The sequence below is a fragment of the Ursus maritimus genome, unplaced genomic scaffold, assembly GCF_017311325.1.
Source record: "Ursus maritimus isolate PB19 unplaced genomic scaffold, ASM1731132v1 scaffold_4, whole genome shotgun sequence".
NCBI classification, from domain to species: Eukaryota; Metazoa; Chordata; class Mammalia; order Carnivora; family Ursidae; genus Ursus; species Ursus maritimus.
The window spans coordinates 56238678-56255985 of NW_024426552.1; the positions used below are offsets into that span (position 1 = coordinate 56238678).

Sequence of the window (17308 nt, forward strand, 5' to 3'; positions counted from 1 at the left end):
GCTGGGGAGGGACTATGGAAAGAGTCTTGGAGTTGCAGATGTGAAGTTGGGGTTACAGAGGATTCCCTCAGTATTCTGAGAAGGTTCTGGGCTCCGGAAGTCCTTACCACAAAACACCAGAAGCACTTTTGCCCAGACAAAGATTTCTCTTGTGGCAGAAATAAGGGATGCTCTGTCTAGCTTCACTTCTGTAGCTACGCTGTGGCTGCCAGTGTGGCAAAGGGTGGGAGGAGATGGCAGAGAGGGAACAATAAAGAGAGAGAGAGAGAGCTGGGGCGTTTCGGATTAGAGCTACATCAGAATTCTCCACACATTTCTCTCTTATTGTGACTAAGTGTCTGTTCATGACTCTGAATGAATTCTTAGAAAAGCAGAAAGAAATTGCCTCTAAGATGTCATACCTCTCCCATCCTAGCCAAACCCACATTTTTCAAGTGCATTATTTTTGGGTGATGTGTTTGTGATGGTATCAGAAAATACAGACATAGGACTTTCCTTTGGGGACATTTGGTCTTCGTTTAGATAAGGGTGTGTATGATTGGCATGATGTGGTATGATTGTGAAAAAGAGAATGAGACGAATTCAAATCAGACATGTTAACCTGAGAGATTATTTCAACCTCCCTCTCAATACCCTTAAAGTTTAGAAGGGCTGCTTGTCTCGTAAACTTAAGATTGACACAAGGAGAATGGGTAAGTCCCAGCCATGTGCCCTCCTTATCACAACCCCTGCCTGGAGCACGGTGCTGTGGTGACCGTGCCTCACCACGACAGGAAGGGACCTGAATTAATTCATCTGGCTTTTTGGTGGAAGGATGAGCTGTCCCTGAGGAAATCATGATCCGTGGTTCCTCGCAGAATATTGGGAAAGAAAACAACAGGAACCAACTAAAAATTAATCAGCTCTAGTAACTGAACCTCAAATGTGTGGCACATAGCAGCAGCTGGAAGATGGAACCCACCTTGGTGCCTTCTAAGGCAGCAGAATAGGTAGAAACCGGTAATGAGCAGAAGCAATGCCCCCAAAGGAAGCAAACTATAAAGCATCCATTGTCTTTCATCTGTCCCTTCTGTGGAGGGTGGTCCTGAGGCACCGGTTGTATCTGAAATGTGAGTCAACGTTAAAGACAGGAAGTTGGAGATATAATAGGATCGGTAATAACTTCTGCACTGTTACAACTTAAATGAAAGATTTCCAGCTGATGCTTCTCTTTCTCTTGCAGAGGCCTTCCCCAAGAACACTGGGCCTCAGTGTTCTCACCCACCCTTTCTTTATTGATGAGCATATGTGGGTGGCTCTGGGTTATAATTCATTTTTTTGTAAGAATTTTTTATTCTGCTAGGGTTAATCCCCTCTAAAACAATACCCTCTAAAACAATACCCATAACAGCTCTCAGCAAGCACTTCACCTAACTCTTTCATTGACACGGACTTACTTAACTCTCATATTCACCCCTAAAGGAAAGTAAGGAAGCCATTATTTTTATCCAATTTCATGCCTTGATAAAAGTATTATTGTTCCAAGGTTTGGCCAAGGTCAGATAGCTAGTGAGTTGCAGTTGGGACTCAAGCCAACATGTTTCTGATACTAAATTCCAGTTTCTTTAACACAAAGGCTTTTTGTTGTCTCATAACTCGTTGGGACCTCCAAATACTAAGTACTCTTCTTATCTCAAGATACCTTTGTTATCACCAAATACGCTTTGCTGGGCATACAACCAGTGCTCATTGCTATGATCAATGTTAACATGCCTTAAATTCTGTTTGCCCGTGGTAGGTTGCAACTCACTGACAAGTCATGAAACAATTTAATAGATCACAAAAAACGTCAGAAACAGTCGCAGCCGAATAGGAAAATATCAGAATGCATCACACATCATTAATTTTGTATATATGTTAAATTTTTTTATGCAGGAAATTTTTATTCCTAAATAATAACCTCATTATCTGTTTGCTTCCGCATGTGCTTAGTTTGAGGTAAAGGTGGTCAGGACTACTGAGGCTGGGCAAACAGCGGTTAGGTAATTCAGACTGGTAACAAACGTGGCATTGTTTACACTGCAGCTGCTGCTTGGGTTAGGACAGCAGCCAAGTCATTACCAACGATGACAGACACAGCTGTCTGGGGGAAGGGTATGGATAGAAGCAGGGACGAAAGTTCCCACATAGATAACCTAATACAAACAAATCCACTCAGTTAGGAAAATCCAACTTATATTATTTTTCCAACCACCAAATAATCTATTTTGCTTAATTTTATTGGAATAGTTTGATACTTACTTATCAGAGGGTATTCTGAATTATTTCTAGTCCATTCTGAAATAGAAAATCAAGATAAAGAAGTAAAATTGGTTGTAAAAACAATACTCAGGTGTGTCCAAAGTCAGAGCTAATCTCTGAGAGGACTCCTATATTTGCACACTAACAGAATCCAGTAACCCAGCTCAAAGGAATTTGGACAATTTGCAAATCATCACCTCAAGATGATGGTCACAAAATAAGTCTCTGGGTTTATTTTGAGGCTTGAAGAAAGACTGTAAATACAAACTTTGTCTGCTTTGATTCCCTCTTTCCTATTACTTAAGTATAAAGATAGAATACAGCCTGTATGTCACCTTCTGGCTTGGAAAAACAGGACGTTCATTCAGCAGGTGCTGCAGGTGAGTGTGGAGAGCCACAAGGATGCTTCTGATGACATGCTGAGTATCATTCTGAAACAGATGGTGCCTCTCACTTCCTGCCCACTAATACCACCCCTGCTTTTCTGCTGAGAGGAAGACGACCTGCCCTTGTGAAGTTCCTAATCAGGGACTGACCAAGGGCAAGTTGGGGATGATGGAGTTGCGGCCAACGTACATTCCAGTGACTGTTTCCCAGCTCAGTCAACTTTTCTCCTGGTGCTTTGCTTTGCAAAGCATTTTTCTTCATTCTGGGAGAATGTTGCTTTCCCAATAGCATCCAAGCCCTGACTCTGTCACAGCCCTGTTCTTACATGGACCAATTCTTTTTTTTTTCATGGACCAATTCTTAACTTGAACATAAAAAGGAAAAGAGAGTCAGATACAAAAACAGGAAAATTCCCAATAGCCCCTAAAAAAGATATTTCAAGGGGAGAAAATGAAATATTTTTTATCATACCTCCACATTGTTTTTATGAAAAGCATCATCCTTAAACATAATTTCAGAGTATATTTTTCTCCTTCAGTACTCAGTTCACTGAGTATTCCCAGGTACAGAAGGAAAGGAATTTTTCTTTGACTCTTTCCCTATTATGTTTGTTTTCACCACATCATACCCAGTTCAAAGCCAATTCTGAAATAATTAATTTGGCCTTTGTGAAGGAAGCAAGGATGACCCAGAAAAATATGACACAGTTTCTGCTTCCCAGGACATTATAATTCTTCATGGGATAAAGAACATTTCCACTCATTACTACAGTACAAGGAAATGTCTGATAAATGAGAGGCACAGAACATAAATGGCATGAAATGTGCTAGAAAAGAGAAATCACTTTGCCCAGGGTGAACCCTGGAAGGCTTCATTAAGAACTTGGGAAATGAGCTGGGCTTGACAGGAAGGGCAGAATTGTGGTAGGTGAAGGCAGATGAATGGATGCCCTATGAATGGTGAGAGGAGCATGGTGAAGACATGTGATGGCAGGTAGGGCTGTTTGGGCTAGAGCAGAGACTCAAACTGGAGTCCAGAAACAATCCAGCAAGGTGGGTGGGGATGGACTGTGGAAGGCCTTGAATGCTGGTTAAATGCGAGCCCAACATTGGAAGCACTGAGGATGCTCTGCCAAAGACTCAGTAGAGGAGTGGCATGATGGGAGAAATTTATTAGGCAAATTAAGTGTATTAGGAAGATATTTGGCTGAAATGGACCAAAATAGGAAATACTAAAGACACAGAGCCCATTTGGTTGATTGGAATATTTGGAGGGAAGGTAATGAAGGTTTGAGATGCTCATGAAGCTATAGGAGGGAGGCAATCCCAGACTGAAGGTTGCCGACAGACAGGAGCAGAAGGCCAAAGCAAAGTCCTGGGGAATCCCCCTGGTCAGGAGCATGAATTCACGAAGTGATAAGAAAGGTAGGAGGGTACGAAATTAGGAGACTAGAAATCTCCAAAGGGAAACTTAAAAGGCCCTTCATGTCTCCTGTGTTGTTTTCCCTCTCACCACTCCATCTTTATCTCTCATTTCCAGTATGATCCTAACAAATGCATCCCCCCAGGGCACAGGGATTACAGGTATCAAGGGAGAAGCAGCCTCTCTTGCTTTTCTTCTCTTCAGGCCCCTCCTCCCCAAGGGAGACAGATTATTGATCCTAATTTTAGCCCCAACTTAATTCTTAGAACAGGCACCTTTACACACTTCACAAACTGTACAACCATCTGTAGTGGCCATGGAATGACCCCAATATGGGGCAGAGGAGACACAGTAACACCCCTGGGACACTTCCATGTCAGAAGTCATTATTGGCTTGCCCCTGACACTGGTTAAATTCCTCCCTCTTGTACAGAAGGGGATTGGCTCCCACGAAGGAAGAGAGAATTACACAAGAAGGCAGCTTTTTCAAGGAATGTGAACTCAATGCCACTGCATTTAATTTTATTATACATTATATTAACATATATAAATAATCTAGTAGTGTTTAATTGTTGTATATTTCATCATATGATTAATATCCTGGGAGTAATGTTTTGCAAGTTTGGCTCATTTTTATCATTTATTTTGCCAGTTAAAAAATTAATAGTTCTTTAAAAATTCAATATCTCATCATGTGAATTAATAGTGCAATTTTCTCCAGAAAGCATTCTTTCCGTAATCTTCAATATAAGCTTCTCCAGGTTGTTAAAGGCAATTGTTTCACTTTGCATAGATTTTGTCATTTAATTCATTTAAGAATTATAAAGAAATATTTATTCAGCACCTACCATGTGCTATACACTATGCCTTCTATTTGTAGAGAAGCAATGATGTTTAAGACACAGCTGCCATTCCAAAGTGGTTTATAAGCCAGTGCGCAGACAGTTGCTGGCAATTAGTTTTGGTTTTGACCCTACATTTGCAAAAGCAGATAACTCTGCCATAAATCCCTTCTACACTTCCAGGTTTCATAATAGAGGGTTGCAGCTAGCTCTAGAGTACTGTACATCCCCTTACTAGGCTGCTTTCAGAGGTCTTAAAGTGATCTAAAAGATTTTAAAGGGATTGAAATGGATTCCTTCATTGGGCTACTTTAAGGAAGTTAAAAGACTGACTCCAAAGTGTGCATTCATATGAATGGTGTCCATAGAAGTAACTGCCTAAGTCTGCATGTAGATTTCAGACATGCTGCCAGTGCACCAAAGCTCTTTGAAACTTCTCTTCTGCAGTAATCTTCAAGGTCAGTTTATGGGCCACAAAACAAGCTCCATTTCATTTCTTTTAATTAAAGGGTGATATTCTTTGATCCAAGTATTTTTTTATCTTGGTAAAATACATATTAACATAACTATTACTATTTTAATCATTGAGAGCATACAATTCAGTGGTATTTAAGACATTCACAGTTGTGCAACCATCACCACTATCTAGTTTCAGAACATTTTCATTATCCCCAAAGGAAATTCCATACACATTAAGTGGTTACTCCCCATTATCCCCTTCTGCCAGTTCCTGGTAACCATTAATTACTTTCTATCTCTATGGATTTTTCTCTTCTGGGTATTTCATATAAACAGTCATACAATAGTAATCTTTTGTGTCTGGCTTCTTTTAATTAGCATAATGTTTTTGAGGTTCATCTATTTGTTTTTTTTTTTTTTTTTTAAAGATTTATTTATTTATTCGACAGAGATAGAGACAGCCAGCGAGAGAGGGAACACAAGCAGGGGGAGTGGGAGAGGAAGAAGCAGGCTCATAGCGGAGGAGCCTGATGTGGGGCTCGATCCCAGAACGCCGGGATCACGCCCTGAGCCGAAGGCAGACGCTTAACCGCTGTGCCACCCAGGCGCCCCATGAGGTTCATCTATTTGTAACATATATCAGTACCTCATTCCTTTTTATGTCTGAATAATATTCCATTGTATGGATATAACACATTTTCTTTACATATTTATCAGTTGATGAACATTTGGATTGTTTCCACTTCTTGTTTTTTGTGAATAGTGCTGCTGTAAGTATTCATGTACAAGTTTTAATGTGGACATATACTTTCATTTCACTTGGATATCACTGGGTCTTGTGGTAACTATGTTTAATCTTTTAAAGAAAGGTTTCCAGACCTTTTCCAAAGCAGCTTAATCATTTTACATTCCCACCAGTGCTAGTATAAGAGTTTCAATTTGTCCATATCTTTGTCAACACTTGTTATTTTCCATTTAAAAAAAAATTCTAGTAATCCTAGTGGGTGTAAAGTAGTGTCTCATTGTGATTTTGATTTGCATTCCCCTAATGACTAATGACATTGAGCATTCCTTCATGTGCTTATTGGCCATTTATATATTTTCTTTGAAGAAACGTCTATTCACTCTTTCACCCATTTTAATTGGGTTGCTTATCTGTTTGTTGTTGAGTTGTAAGACTTCTTTATATATTCTGGGTACTAGTCCCTTATCAGATATACGATTTTTTAAATATTTTCTTACATTCCATAGGTTATCTTTTCATTCTTTTGATAGTGCCCTTTGATGTATAAAAGTTTTTAATTTTTATGAAGTACAATTTATTTATTTCTGTGTTTATGCTTTTGATGTTATATCAAAAAAACCTGACAAATCCAAGATCGTGAAGATCTACTTCTGTGATTTCCTTAAGGAAACATTGTATTAATATTTTATGCAAACATATATTTTATTATTTTAGTTCTTATATGAAATATCTGATCCTTTTTTACTTATTTTTGTATGTTATATGAAGTAGAGGTCCAAATTCATTCTTTTGCAATGGGTATCCAATTGTCTCAGCATCATTTATTGAAGAAACTATCTTTTTCCCATCTTAATGGGTCTGGCAGCCTTGTTAAAAGTCAAGTGGCCATCTCCTTGTGGTTTTGATTTGTATTTCCCTGATGATGAGTGATGTTGAGCATTTTTTCATGTGTCTGTTAGCCATTTGTATGTCTTCTTTAGAGAAATGTCTATTCATGTCATTTTCCCATTTCTTAATTGGATTATTAATTTTTTGGGTGTTGAGTTTGATAAGTTCTTTATAAATTTTGTATACTAACCCTTTATTGGATATGTCATTTGCAAATATCTTCTCCCATTCCATAGGCTGCCTTTTAGTTTTGTTGATTGCTTCTTTTGCTGTGCAGAAGCTTTTTATCTTGAACCACCTCACACCTGTCAGAATGGCTAAAATTAAAAACTCAAGAAACAACAGATGTTGGTGAGGATGCAAAGAAAAGGGAACCTTCCTACACTGTTGGTGGGAATGCAAACTGGTGCAGCCACTCTGGAAAACAGTATGGAGGTTCCTCAAAAAGTTAAAAATAGAACTACCCTACATCCCAGCAATCACACTACTAGTATTTATGCAAAGGTTATAAAAAAACTTATTCAAAGGGGTACATGTACCCCAATGTTTATAGCAGCATTATCAACAATAGCCAAATTATGGAAAGAGCCCAAATGTCCATTGACTGATGAATGGATAAAGAAGGTGTGGTATATATATTTAATGCAATATTACTCAGCCATCAAAAAGAATGAAATCTTGCCATTTGCAATGATGTAGATGGAACTAGAGTGAAAGAAATCAGTCAGAGAATGACAAATACCATATGATTTCATTCATATGTGGACTTTAAGAAGCAAAACAGATTAACGTCAGGGAAGGGAAGGAAAAATAAAATAAGATAATAATAGAGAGGGAGGCAAACCATTAGAGACTCTTGACTACAGAGAACAAGCTGAGGGTTGCTGGTGGGGAGGTGGGAGGGATAGGCTAAATGGGTGATGGGCATTAAGGAGGGCACTTGTGATAAGCACTAGGTATTATATGTAAGTGATAAATCACTAAATCCTATTCCTGAAACTAATACTACACTATATGGTAATAAACTTGAATTTAAATAAAATCTTGGAAGAAAAAAAAGCTAAACAAACGTCAATTGACCAAAGATGTATGGATTTATTCTGGATTCTTAATTCTATTTTATTGATCTGTATATCTATCTTATGCCAGTACCACACTGTTTCAATTATTGTAGTTTTGTAGCAAATTTTTAAATGAAGGAGTGTGAGTCCTCCAACTTTGCTCTTCTTTTGCAAGATTTTTTTTTTGGTTATTTGGGTCACTGCAACTGTATGTGAATTTTAGGATCAGCTTTTTCATCTATGCAAAAAAAAAAAAGTTTGTTGGGATTTTGATGGGAATTATATTGAATCTGTAGATCAATCTGGGAAATATTAAGTCTTTTAATATTTTTAAGTCTTCCAATGTGACTATGGCATGTCTTTCCATTTATTTACCTCTTCTTTAATTTCTTTCAGCCATGTTTTGTTCAGGGTATAAATCTTAAGCCTCCCAGGTAAATTTATTTTATTCTTTTTGAGGTCACTACAAATAGAATTTTTTTAAATTTCCTTTTCAGATTGTTCATTGCTAGTGTATGGAAATACCACTGATTTTTTTAGCTGATCATACAACCTCATTGAATTTATCTATTAACTCTAGTAGCTTTTGTGGATTTTAAAGGATTTTCTCTATATAAAATCATGTCATCTGTGAATAGATGTAGTTTCACTTCTTCCTTTCCAATTTGGATGCCTTTTATTTCTTTTTTCTTGCCTAAGTGTTCTGGCTAGAACTTCTAGTTCAGTGCTGAATAGAAGCGGCAAAAGCAGACAGCCTCATCTTCTTCCTGTTCTTTTTTTTTTCTTAAGATTTTTTTTTCTTTATTTATTTGAGATAGAGAGCACATGAGTGAGCATGAGCAGGGGGAGGGGCAAAGGGAGAGGGAGAAGCAGGCTTCCTGCTGTGCAAGGAGCCTAATGTGGGGCTGGATATGGGGCTGGATGTGGGGCTTGATCCCAGGACCCCAGAACCATGACCAGAGGTGAAAGCAGATGCTTAACCAACTGAGCCACCCAGGTGCCCCTCTTCTTCCTGTTCTAAGAAGAAAAGCTTTCAATCTTTTACCATGGAGTATGATGTGGGATTCTCATAAATTAAACATGTTCATTTATTTTCTTCTATTCCTCTCTGTTTGCTTTCCATGTTTTATTCAGTTTGGTTTTGCCCAACTTAACCTCAACCTATTCTCCTGATGTTTGAGCCTATTGAGGTCCTCCAGGAGAGACTGGGAAGGCAGCTAAAGCTATGAACATCCTCAAAACTCATCAGGGAGTCAGGGTTATTTGTGGACAGTTTGTTCTCTGTGCAAACTATGAATTACTAACAAGTGTATAATTGTCTGAGCACCACAAATATAGCTTCAAGGATTTATTATCAGTAAAAGTCAAGAACTGGTAAGTGGAAGAAAAAATAAAAGGAAAAGATGACAAAAAACAGAGAGCTGTCTACTACTATTGGTATTCACTTGATAATTTTTTCCATATTTCAGTGATCTACTTTTGGATTTATCAAATAAATGCTATACCTTCTAAAGGCAAGAACAGTAACTTTTATTATATTTTTTTCTCTATTTTTCTCTACCTCGCCCCAAATTTACACACACGCTTGCTCACATAGATTGCAATCTGCAGGAGTGTGGCAACTTTCCAATTTACATGACTTCAGTGTCTAACATAATCACTTGAGAATCTGGGTCCTCCTTTTCCTTAAAACATGATGAAAAAATATGATATAGTCTTGGTGTGTAGAACTCACCTGTCACATTAATGGTTACTGAATGGCTTTCAACAAGTCCAGATGAAAAATTTGCAGAACAGCGGTATGAACCAGTGTCACCAGGAAGTATGTGACTAAAATGCAGAATAAAAACTGAAGTATTCTCCTTTTCATTCCAAGTTGTGTATCCCTGAAGTTTATACCCAAGAGATAAACAGCTTTTTCCTTCAATCTTGCACCAGATCACAGTAGGTCTGTTAGTACAGTATTTCACAGGGCATTTCAGATCGAATGAATTCCCTGCTGAGACAGTGTATATGGAATATCTCTTTACATACAGTTGTTCATTACATGATTTTTCCCCTGAAAGATGAAAACAAAATTAAAATCAAATATGCTCTAGAAAGACCAGTTATTTGCCACTCAACTGTTTCTGCCAAAGATTTCTCAAGTATGATTTTATAATTCTCCCAGATACAATTTTTCTTTTCTTTTCTTTTCTTTTTTTAAGATTTTATTTATTTATTTGACAGAGAGAGAGAGTGCACATGCAGGGGGAGTGGCAGAGGGAGAGGGAGAAACAGGCTCTCCACTAAGCAGGGAGCCTGACGTGGGGCTCCATCTCAGGACCCTGGGATCATGACCTGAGCCAAAGACAGATGCTTAACTGACTGAGCCACCCAGGCGTCCCCCACAATAACATTTTTCAGTATATTAACCCTTATTAGCAGAGTGTCTGGTACATAGTAGGCACACATTATTTGTTGAAAAACAAATTTCCTCAATTGTTCAATAATTTCCTCAATTTCCAAAATACTACTGATATTTTTATTATTATAAAATTTTATTTTATTTTATTATTTTGTAGCTACTCCAATGGTAGCAAATAATAACAATTTCTGGTCAATAAATTATTATATTCCAGGGGCTGTTCAAAACACATTAAATAGGGACACCTGGGTGGCTCAGTCAGTTAAGCATTTGCCTTCTGCTTGGTCATGATCCTGGGGTCCTGGGATTGAGCCCCACATCAGGCTCCCTGCTTCTCCCTCTCCCTGCCCACCCCCTGCTTGTGCTCTCTCTCTCTCTCAAATAAATAAATAAAATCTTAAAAAAAAAACATTAAATATTTCAACTCATTTATTCTTCACAGCAAAAAAAATATATTATTATGACACCTATCTTACAGGTAGTAAAACATTTGCCTAAAGTTATATATTAATAATTAGGAGAATCAAGACTTAAACTCATACTATAGTCCATTAGTCTATAATTCATTAACCATTACTCTGTTATTGTTCCTTGAGTAGTAATCACATTTTCTATTACTAGCTCTGCTATGTTCCAGTAAGTGGGAGGGAGGAACTTTTGTGGACAACTATTTCCCTATTATACTTGGCATTAGAAATTTTCTTTACTTGTTTCTCAAAGGCTTTAGTGCTGCCTTGAAATTTTTTCCATGACTTTTTCTCTGTAGGACACATGCAACTCAAGATAATTGTTGGAAGATAGGATGTTGTGACATAATATGAATGTTTTGTCTTCCAAAGGCGGAGGAGGAACAGTGATGCACCTCTTTTGGCCTAACATACAGGAAGTTGCCTCCCTTTGTTTTGGTGGGGAGAAAAAGATTTTTTTTTGGAAAAAGATTTTCTGTTATCTTCTATGAACCTTCTGTTAGTAATTGTCAATTGCATATAAAATCTGCAGCCAAGAAAAAAGAACTTTTAGAATTATCTATTATTATTGAATAATTTCTACTACCCTTAACTTACCATGGAAGTATTTACCTGAAAACCTCAACATCTAGGATGTAATTGAGAACCAAGAAATATGAAGAAGAAGTGTTCTCTGAACATGTAAAAATAAATATTTCAAGAACGCAAACTCATCTCACTTTATACATAATCCTTATAATTCCATTATCATTTCTTAATTAGCTTAGAGAGCATAATTGTATTATATCATACAGAGTAATAACTATATTCATAATGAGAAGGTTGAATCAACAACAAAACTTTCAATTAGACTTAATGTATCCATTTCTTGAAACAAAGAAGAGTTCAATCCATTTTACAAAGAATTTCATCAGAAATGGTTATGTCAGAAAACATTTTGGCCTCCAAAGGGGCAAACTTCAATTACTTAGAATGTATATTTATATGAAAGTATTCATTCTTTGATAATTGTTGGATTATATTGTCCCTTTGGAGACTCATGCACATGAGCAAGAAAACGGCACCAATTTATGACAACCACTTAATTTTTTTTGCATCAGTTACATCACGAGTGTATTAAATCATAGAATATTCTACTATTGAACTGACCCCTTGTGCTGGTAAAACAAAATAACTACAATCAGTCATTCTTTTTAGTTAAGAATTCTATAGTGGTTCATACCTTTTTATTTTTCCATTAGAGCTAAGGTCTTAAGAGTGTTTTCTCTTTAAGTTCCTTTCCCTACATCCTTATGGTTTTTTTTTTTTTCTTGGCTCTTTCTTACCCCATTTTGAACTACCCTCTTAGCAATATATCAAATACATCCCCTTCATTAATTTCTTTCACTTATCTCCAGGCGTTCTTCTGAACAGATGTATGGTCTCACATCAGCATAACTGAGACAATAGCCTTAAACTCTCTTTTAAGGACAAAGCAGACTGAGGGCGACTCGGATGTTGAGGTGGAGGACACAGCTTTTGGCCCTGCTTTGCACATGCTGCTCTACTTAGCTGAATGTTCCACTTTATATCTACACCCTTGCCAGCATAAATATTCTCATTTTGAGCTATTTCCTAACCTCCAAAAAACCTCTCAGTATAATTTCTGTTCACATCTCATCAACCTCTGTTCAGAAACTGGATTGAGTTTCCAGGAACCAGACTGAGAACTGTGGAGAACTTTTAGAAACTTGCAAATATTTATACATTTATAAATGCATTGAAACTCAAACGAGTTCACTTTAAGACTCACTAATTCAGTTGCTTCCAAAAATTCAAAATAAAAATGAAAGCAAACTAAAAGCCAAGGTATAAGGATGAAGTTCTCAAAAACTTGAAGAGGAAGGGTAAGATAATTTACCAAAAGGAAGTGCCTAACAATGTAACACCTGGATGTGGTTAGACCTGCAACAAGAAAGCGAAGAGGCCAGAGGCAGAAAAGCCAAGTGAAACTCACATTTCCAGAACTCCATTCCCCCCACTAAAGTTAATAGACTACCTCAGCCTCCTAACTTCCCTTTTCATGTACCTGGATTTGGATAAATCAGCCAGTTTATGGGGCCTAGAACTGAGTGCCAACACTGTGGAAAACAAAAAGAGGCCTTCTGGCCCTCAAGGAGCTTAACATTTACTTGTCGAGACGAGATTAACTGACAAAGCCACTTTCCCAGAATAAATTTACTATCTACCACTCTTTTTATCTTCAAATTTATCTGAGCTGAAAGCAGGGCTCAGAGGGACCCTGTATGTCCTTGTATGTTAGTCGGTAGGGAGTATAGAAATAAATAAGACAAGGTGTCTTCCTTCAAGGGGCTTGCCTTCTAATGGGAAATAAAGATGCTTGACGGATGGGAGAATGAAATAACACTATAAAGAGGTGCAGACTTAGCTTGGGTGTGCAGAGGATTAACCTCAGCTGGGACTATTGGGAAAAGGCTTAATGGAAAGGTTATACTTGAGCTGAACCATAGTAAATGAGTAACCCTTTGATAATCAGAGCAGTGAAAGTGACAGGGGAGATATTTTAAGCCCGAGGACAAGGAAGGGCAAAGGCAGAGAAGCCAGGAATCTCACGGCAGATTCAGGGAATTGATACACACCTGATCATGGGTTTCTCACATAGTGACATGGAGACCACAGGTTGTTTCAGAATAAAGGCGGTTAGCATTAGGTGGGCCACGTTTAAACTCCGCTTATTCACCACGAGAAAACACAGAGCCTGATTCTTTTGGGGTATTTATAAAAGTCATGTAAATACCTAAAAACTAGAATATTCATTCAAACATGGTTACTCAAATACTAACACATTGTGTGAAGTTGAGATAGCCACCCAGTCTCCCTGGACCTCAATTTCTGTAAAACAGGATGAAAACAGGAAAATTTTTACCCACCATCCTCCCCTATGCAAATGTATCCACAACTTCACCTCCTTCAGTGTGTGACTGACACAATAAAACCAGGCCTAAGTCTATGTTGCCTTTCCATTTAGCCATCAGGCTGTCACCCAATGCTAGCAGCACATGCGAACATCCCTTCTAGTCCCAGCCTATGTGGCTATGTGCGTGGGGGGAATGCACAGAGCAGGGGTAAGAAAGGAGGAGAGCTCGCTGATGGTCCTGACCACATCACTGACTCCCAATGGTATTATGGAAACATCGCTGTGGTTCCTGCATATTCTTATCAGCAGGGTGAGGATCACTGGCTGTCATGTTGGCTGGCACAGAGATTCTTCTTGAATGTTGGAATGAATAGATGAATGCAGGCTTGCCAACAGGCATTAAAAGTCATCAAGAGGACTGCTCTTTGTTCAAAGAGGGTATTAATACTTCCCATCCCCCTGAGACTCAAACGGATGTTTGTAGCGCAGGAATGCTGCACAGAGCTAAATGGCACAATTCTAATTCTTCATCAGACAGCCATATTGACACTTTGCAGGACACTTTGTCCTGAATTCTGTACGGCTATTTCATGACATTCAGGAAATCAAAAGTGTCCCCGAGGGGTTTGTCTTGTCAAAAAAGCATTTTCTAAAGAGAGGTGAGGAACCCAGTTGCTTTTGGATGGGATGTATCAACCAACATTAGTTGTTCTGCTGTTATTCTCAAACATTGATAGCTAATGGTAGGGAATTTTCAATGCTAAAATAATTCAAATAAAGATATGCAGTGAAAGGATGAAACCTCTACCATCCTCTGGCTTTTGTATGGTGAAGTATCCCTTTTTAAGTCACTAGAGGTTTCAGAAGACTTACATTTTTGTTTTTGTTTTTTAAGATTTTATTTATTTATTTGAGAGAAAGAGAGCATGAGCAGGGTGAGGGGTGGAGGGAGAAGCAGTCTCCCGGCTGAGCAGGGAGCCAGATGTGGGGCTGGATCCCCAGACTCCATCATAATGTGGGCTGAAGCAGAAGCTTAACTGACTGAGCTACCCAGGTGCCCTGGACGACTTATATTTTAAAAATCTTTACGAAAGCCATGACTGTTTGTTACAGCACACATATTCCATGACCAGGGTATACCTAGTATATTTGATGCCCAGAGTGCACCATTTCTAACAACCCCTCCTCTGTATGGAAAAATATTTTCAGAGAGCATGAGTTGAAACGAACAATAAAATGGCCATAAAAGAAATACAGACAGTGAATATTTCCTTTCATTGAACTTTATACATAAAACCATGGAAGTTAAAAAAAATTTTTTAAATATTAGAATCAAAAAAGGAAAAGTGCACGAAATTACTTACTTAATAGTTCTGTAACTACTGAAACAGTGTGAACTTTGATCCTTTAGTTACAGTCTGATATAGTAGTCGATATAAATAATTTTCCAGTAGCTAATAAATGAATTTTATTAGAACTGAAATTGTCCAAAAGGTACAATTTAGGCAATTACTAAATTGCACCACAAATGTGAAGCTTTATTTTGATTCATTCTTTAATTTTAAAACAACACTTTAAGTAGAAGAACACATTTCAGTTGTATAGATATTATTCAATAAAACATGAAGTTTTAAACTTCAAAACTAAAGTTCATACCTGAAAACAAATTACACCACACCGTTTGTGCTGTTTCACTTTTAGATTTTAAACAAATAAATATTTGATGTGGTTGCACAGAATGAAAGCAATGGAATGGCTCACATTCTGTTTCTTTGGCTCCATAGTTGCTGTGGTGGTGTTATTTATTTAAAATCTGTTGAAATGAAGGACTATGTCGGGATCAGAGACACAACTGCCTGAAGCAAGCTCAGGTGATTCTGAACATTATAAATTAACTCGTGAAATGAACACATGAAACTGTATGTGTGTCCAGAGCCAGCTCTGTAACTGGGAAGTTCTCTGAGGTAGCTTTCGTGGAGAACGCAATGTTTATCAAAGGGGAAGTACTAAAAATGTGCTACTTTGAAACTTACATACATATCATTAAAACCCAGGAATAACTATAGTAATTATTTAGAAGACCAAAAATATTTTTGAGGGGAGGAGTATTTTATCACTGATATTATTCAGAATTGCTGGCCCATGGTGATAATTCAAAGTAGCTTTATTTGTTTTTAAATTCTGTACAGATAATGTATTCCCTTTTTGCCCAGACCCAGGGGTGTGGACATCACCCTGTCTATGGCTACTTAGTAACAGTGATAGTTTCTAGTGCAAAGGGAACGCAAAAAGAGACTTCCATTGCTCTTCAATTTTCCCTTCAGATTTTTTTTTATCCTTAACAAGATACAATCCCTCAGAGCTTTCAAATTTCCAAGAGGGAGAGAGCCCTCTGGCCAGGTCAATCAGGTAAGGCTCCAAGGAGGAGGTTGAATACCCTCCAGGCCCAAATCCGCCCACGGGCAAATCTGGTCCACATTCTATTACCACAATATGATACCATCACCTACTATCTGACATGGCCAGAACCTGGGAGCCCTCTTGATTTCTTTCCTCTTTCCTGTCCCATTATATCAGTCATCAAGTTAAGTTGATTCAGCATCCAAAATGTCTTGCAAATTTGCTTCCATAAAACTGCCTTAATTTGGGTCTTATTTAGTTTCATGTGCATTATTGTCACAGCCCACCAACTAGTCTTCTACATTCCAAACTTGGCCTTGTTCCCCTCCCCCAACCCCATTTATTCTCCACATCACTGTCACAGTTTGTATTCTCAAAATGAAAATCCAACAGAAGGATTTTGTGCCTTAAACCCTTCAGAGACTCTTCAGTGCCTGCAGGAAATGTCTAAACTCCATCAAATGAAATTTAACCCCTACTTCCTTTTGCAAACTCACCCCACCCCCATCCTCCAGCCACCCAATTTCACTGGACCTCCCCCCACTCTGTGAATGTGCCATGCTGCTCTGCATGACACAAAGCATTCCTTTATAATTAAATATGTGTTTATGCATCTGTCTTCCTATCAGGGCCACGACTTTCTTGATGAGATAGTACCTGTCTCTGCAGCAGGAGGTGGCCTTAGTACGAAAGGAAGACGGCCCGAAGTAGCCTGAGACTGAACAAAGAGAGCTCAGGAAGAGAAAAATTTCCTGTTCACAACTCTGACTAATGCTGTCTACGCACTAAGGGAGCAGAGCAGACACATCTGAGCTATTACAAAGGTGGCCTACAGGGCACTGAGGTGAAGACTGTATGCGTCTCAATATACCCCACAGTGGTTAAGTTATAACCACTAAAGAAAATCTAGACCTTACAAGTATACACTGTGGGACGGCCTGATTTATGTCCACTCAGGGGTGATATTCAAAATATTTAACAAGTGATACTCTGTGGTCATCCAGATACCTGGATCAGCCAATCAGAAAGGCAT

The 17308-nt window shown here is 38.2% G+C and overlaps 1 protein-coding gene across 3 annotated transcripts in view; it reads right to left on the minus strand.

Moving 5' to 3' along the window:
- Nucleotides 1-17308, minus strand: part of BTLA (B and T lymphocyte associated) — a 61123-nt gene that overhangs the window by 7540 nt on the left and 36275 nt on the right. For all 3 annotated transcript variants that reach the window (XM_040621235.1, XM_008706592.2, XM_040621236.1), the window contains 3 exons: nucleotides 9820-10143; nucleotides 2281-2316; nucleotides 962-1102 (listed from right to left, as the gene is read on the minus strand). In XM_040621235.1, coding sequence (XP_040477169.1) covers nucleotides 962-1102; nucleotides 2281-2316; nucleotides 9820-10143 — 501 coding nt within the window. The remainder of the gene's footprint in view (nucleotides 1-961; nucleotides 1103-2280; nucleotides 2317-9819; nucleotides 10144-17308) is intronic.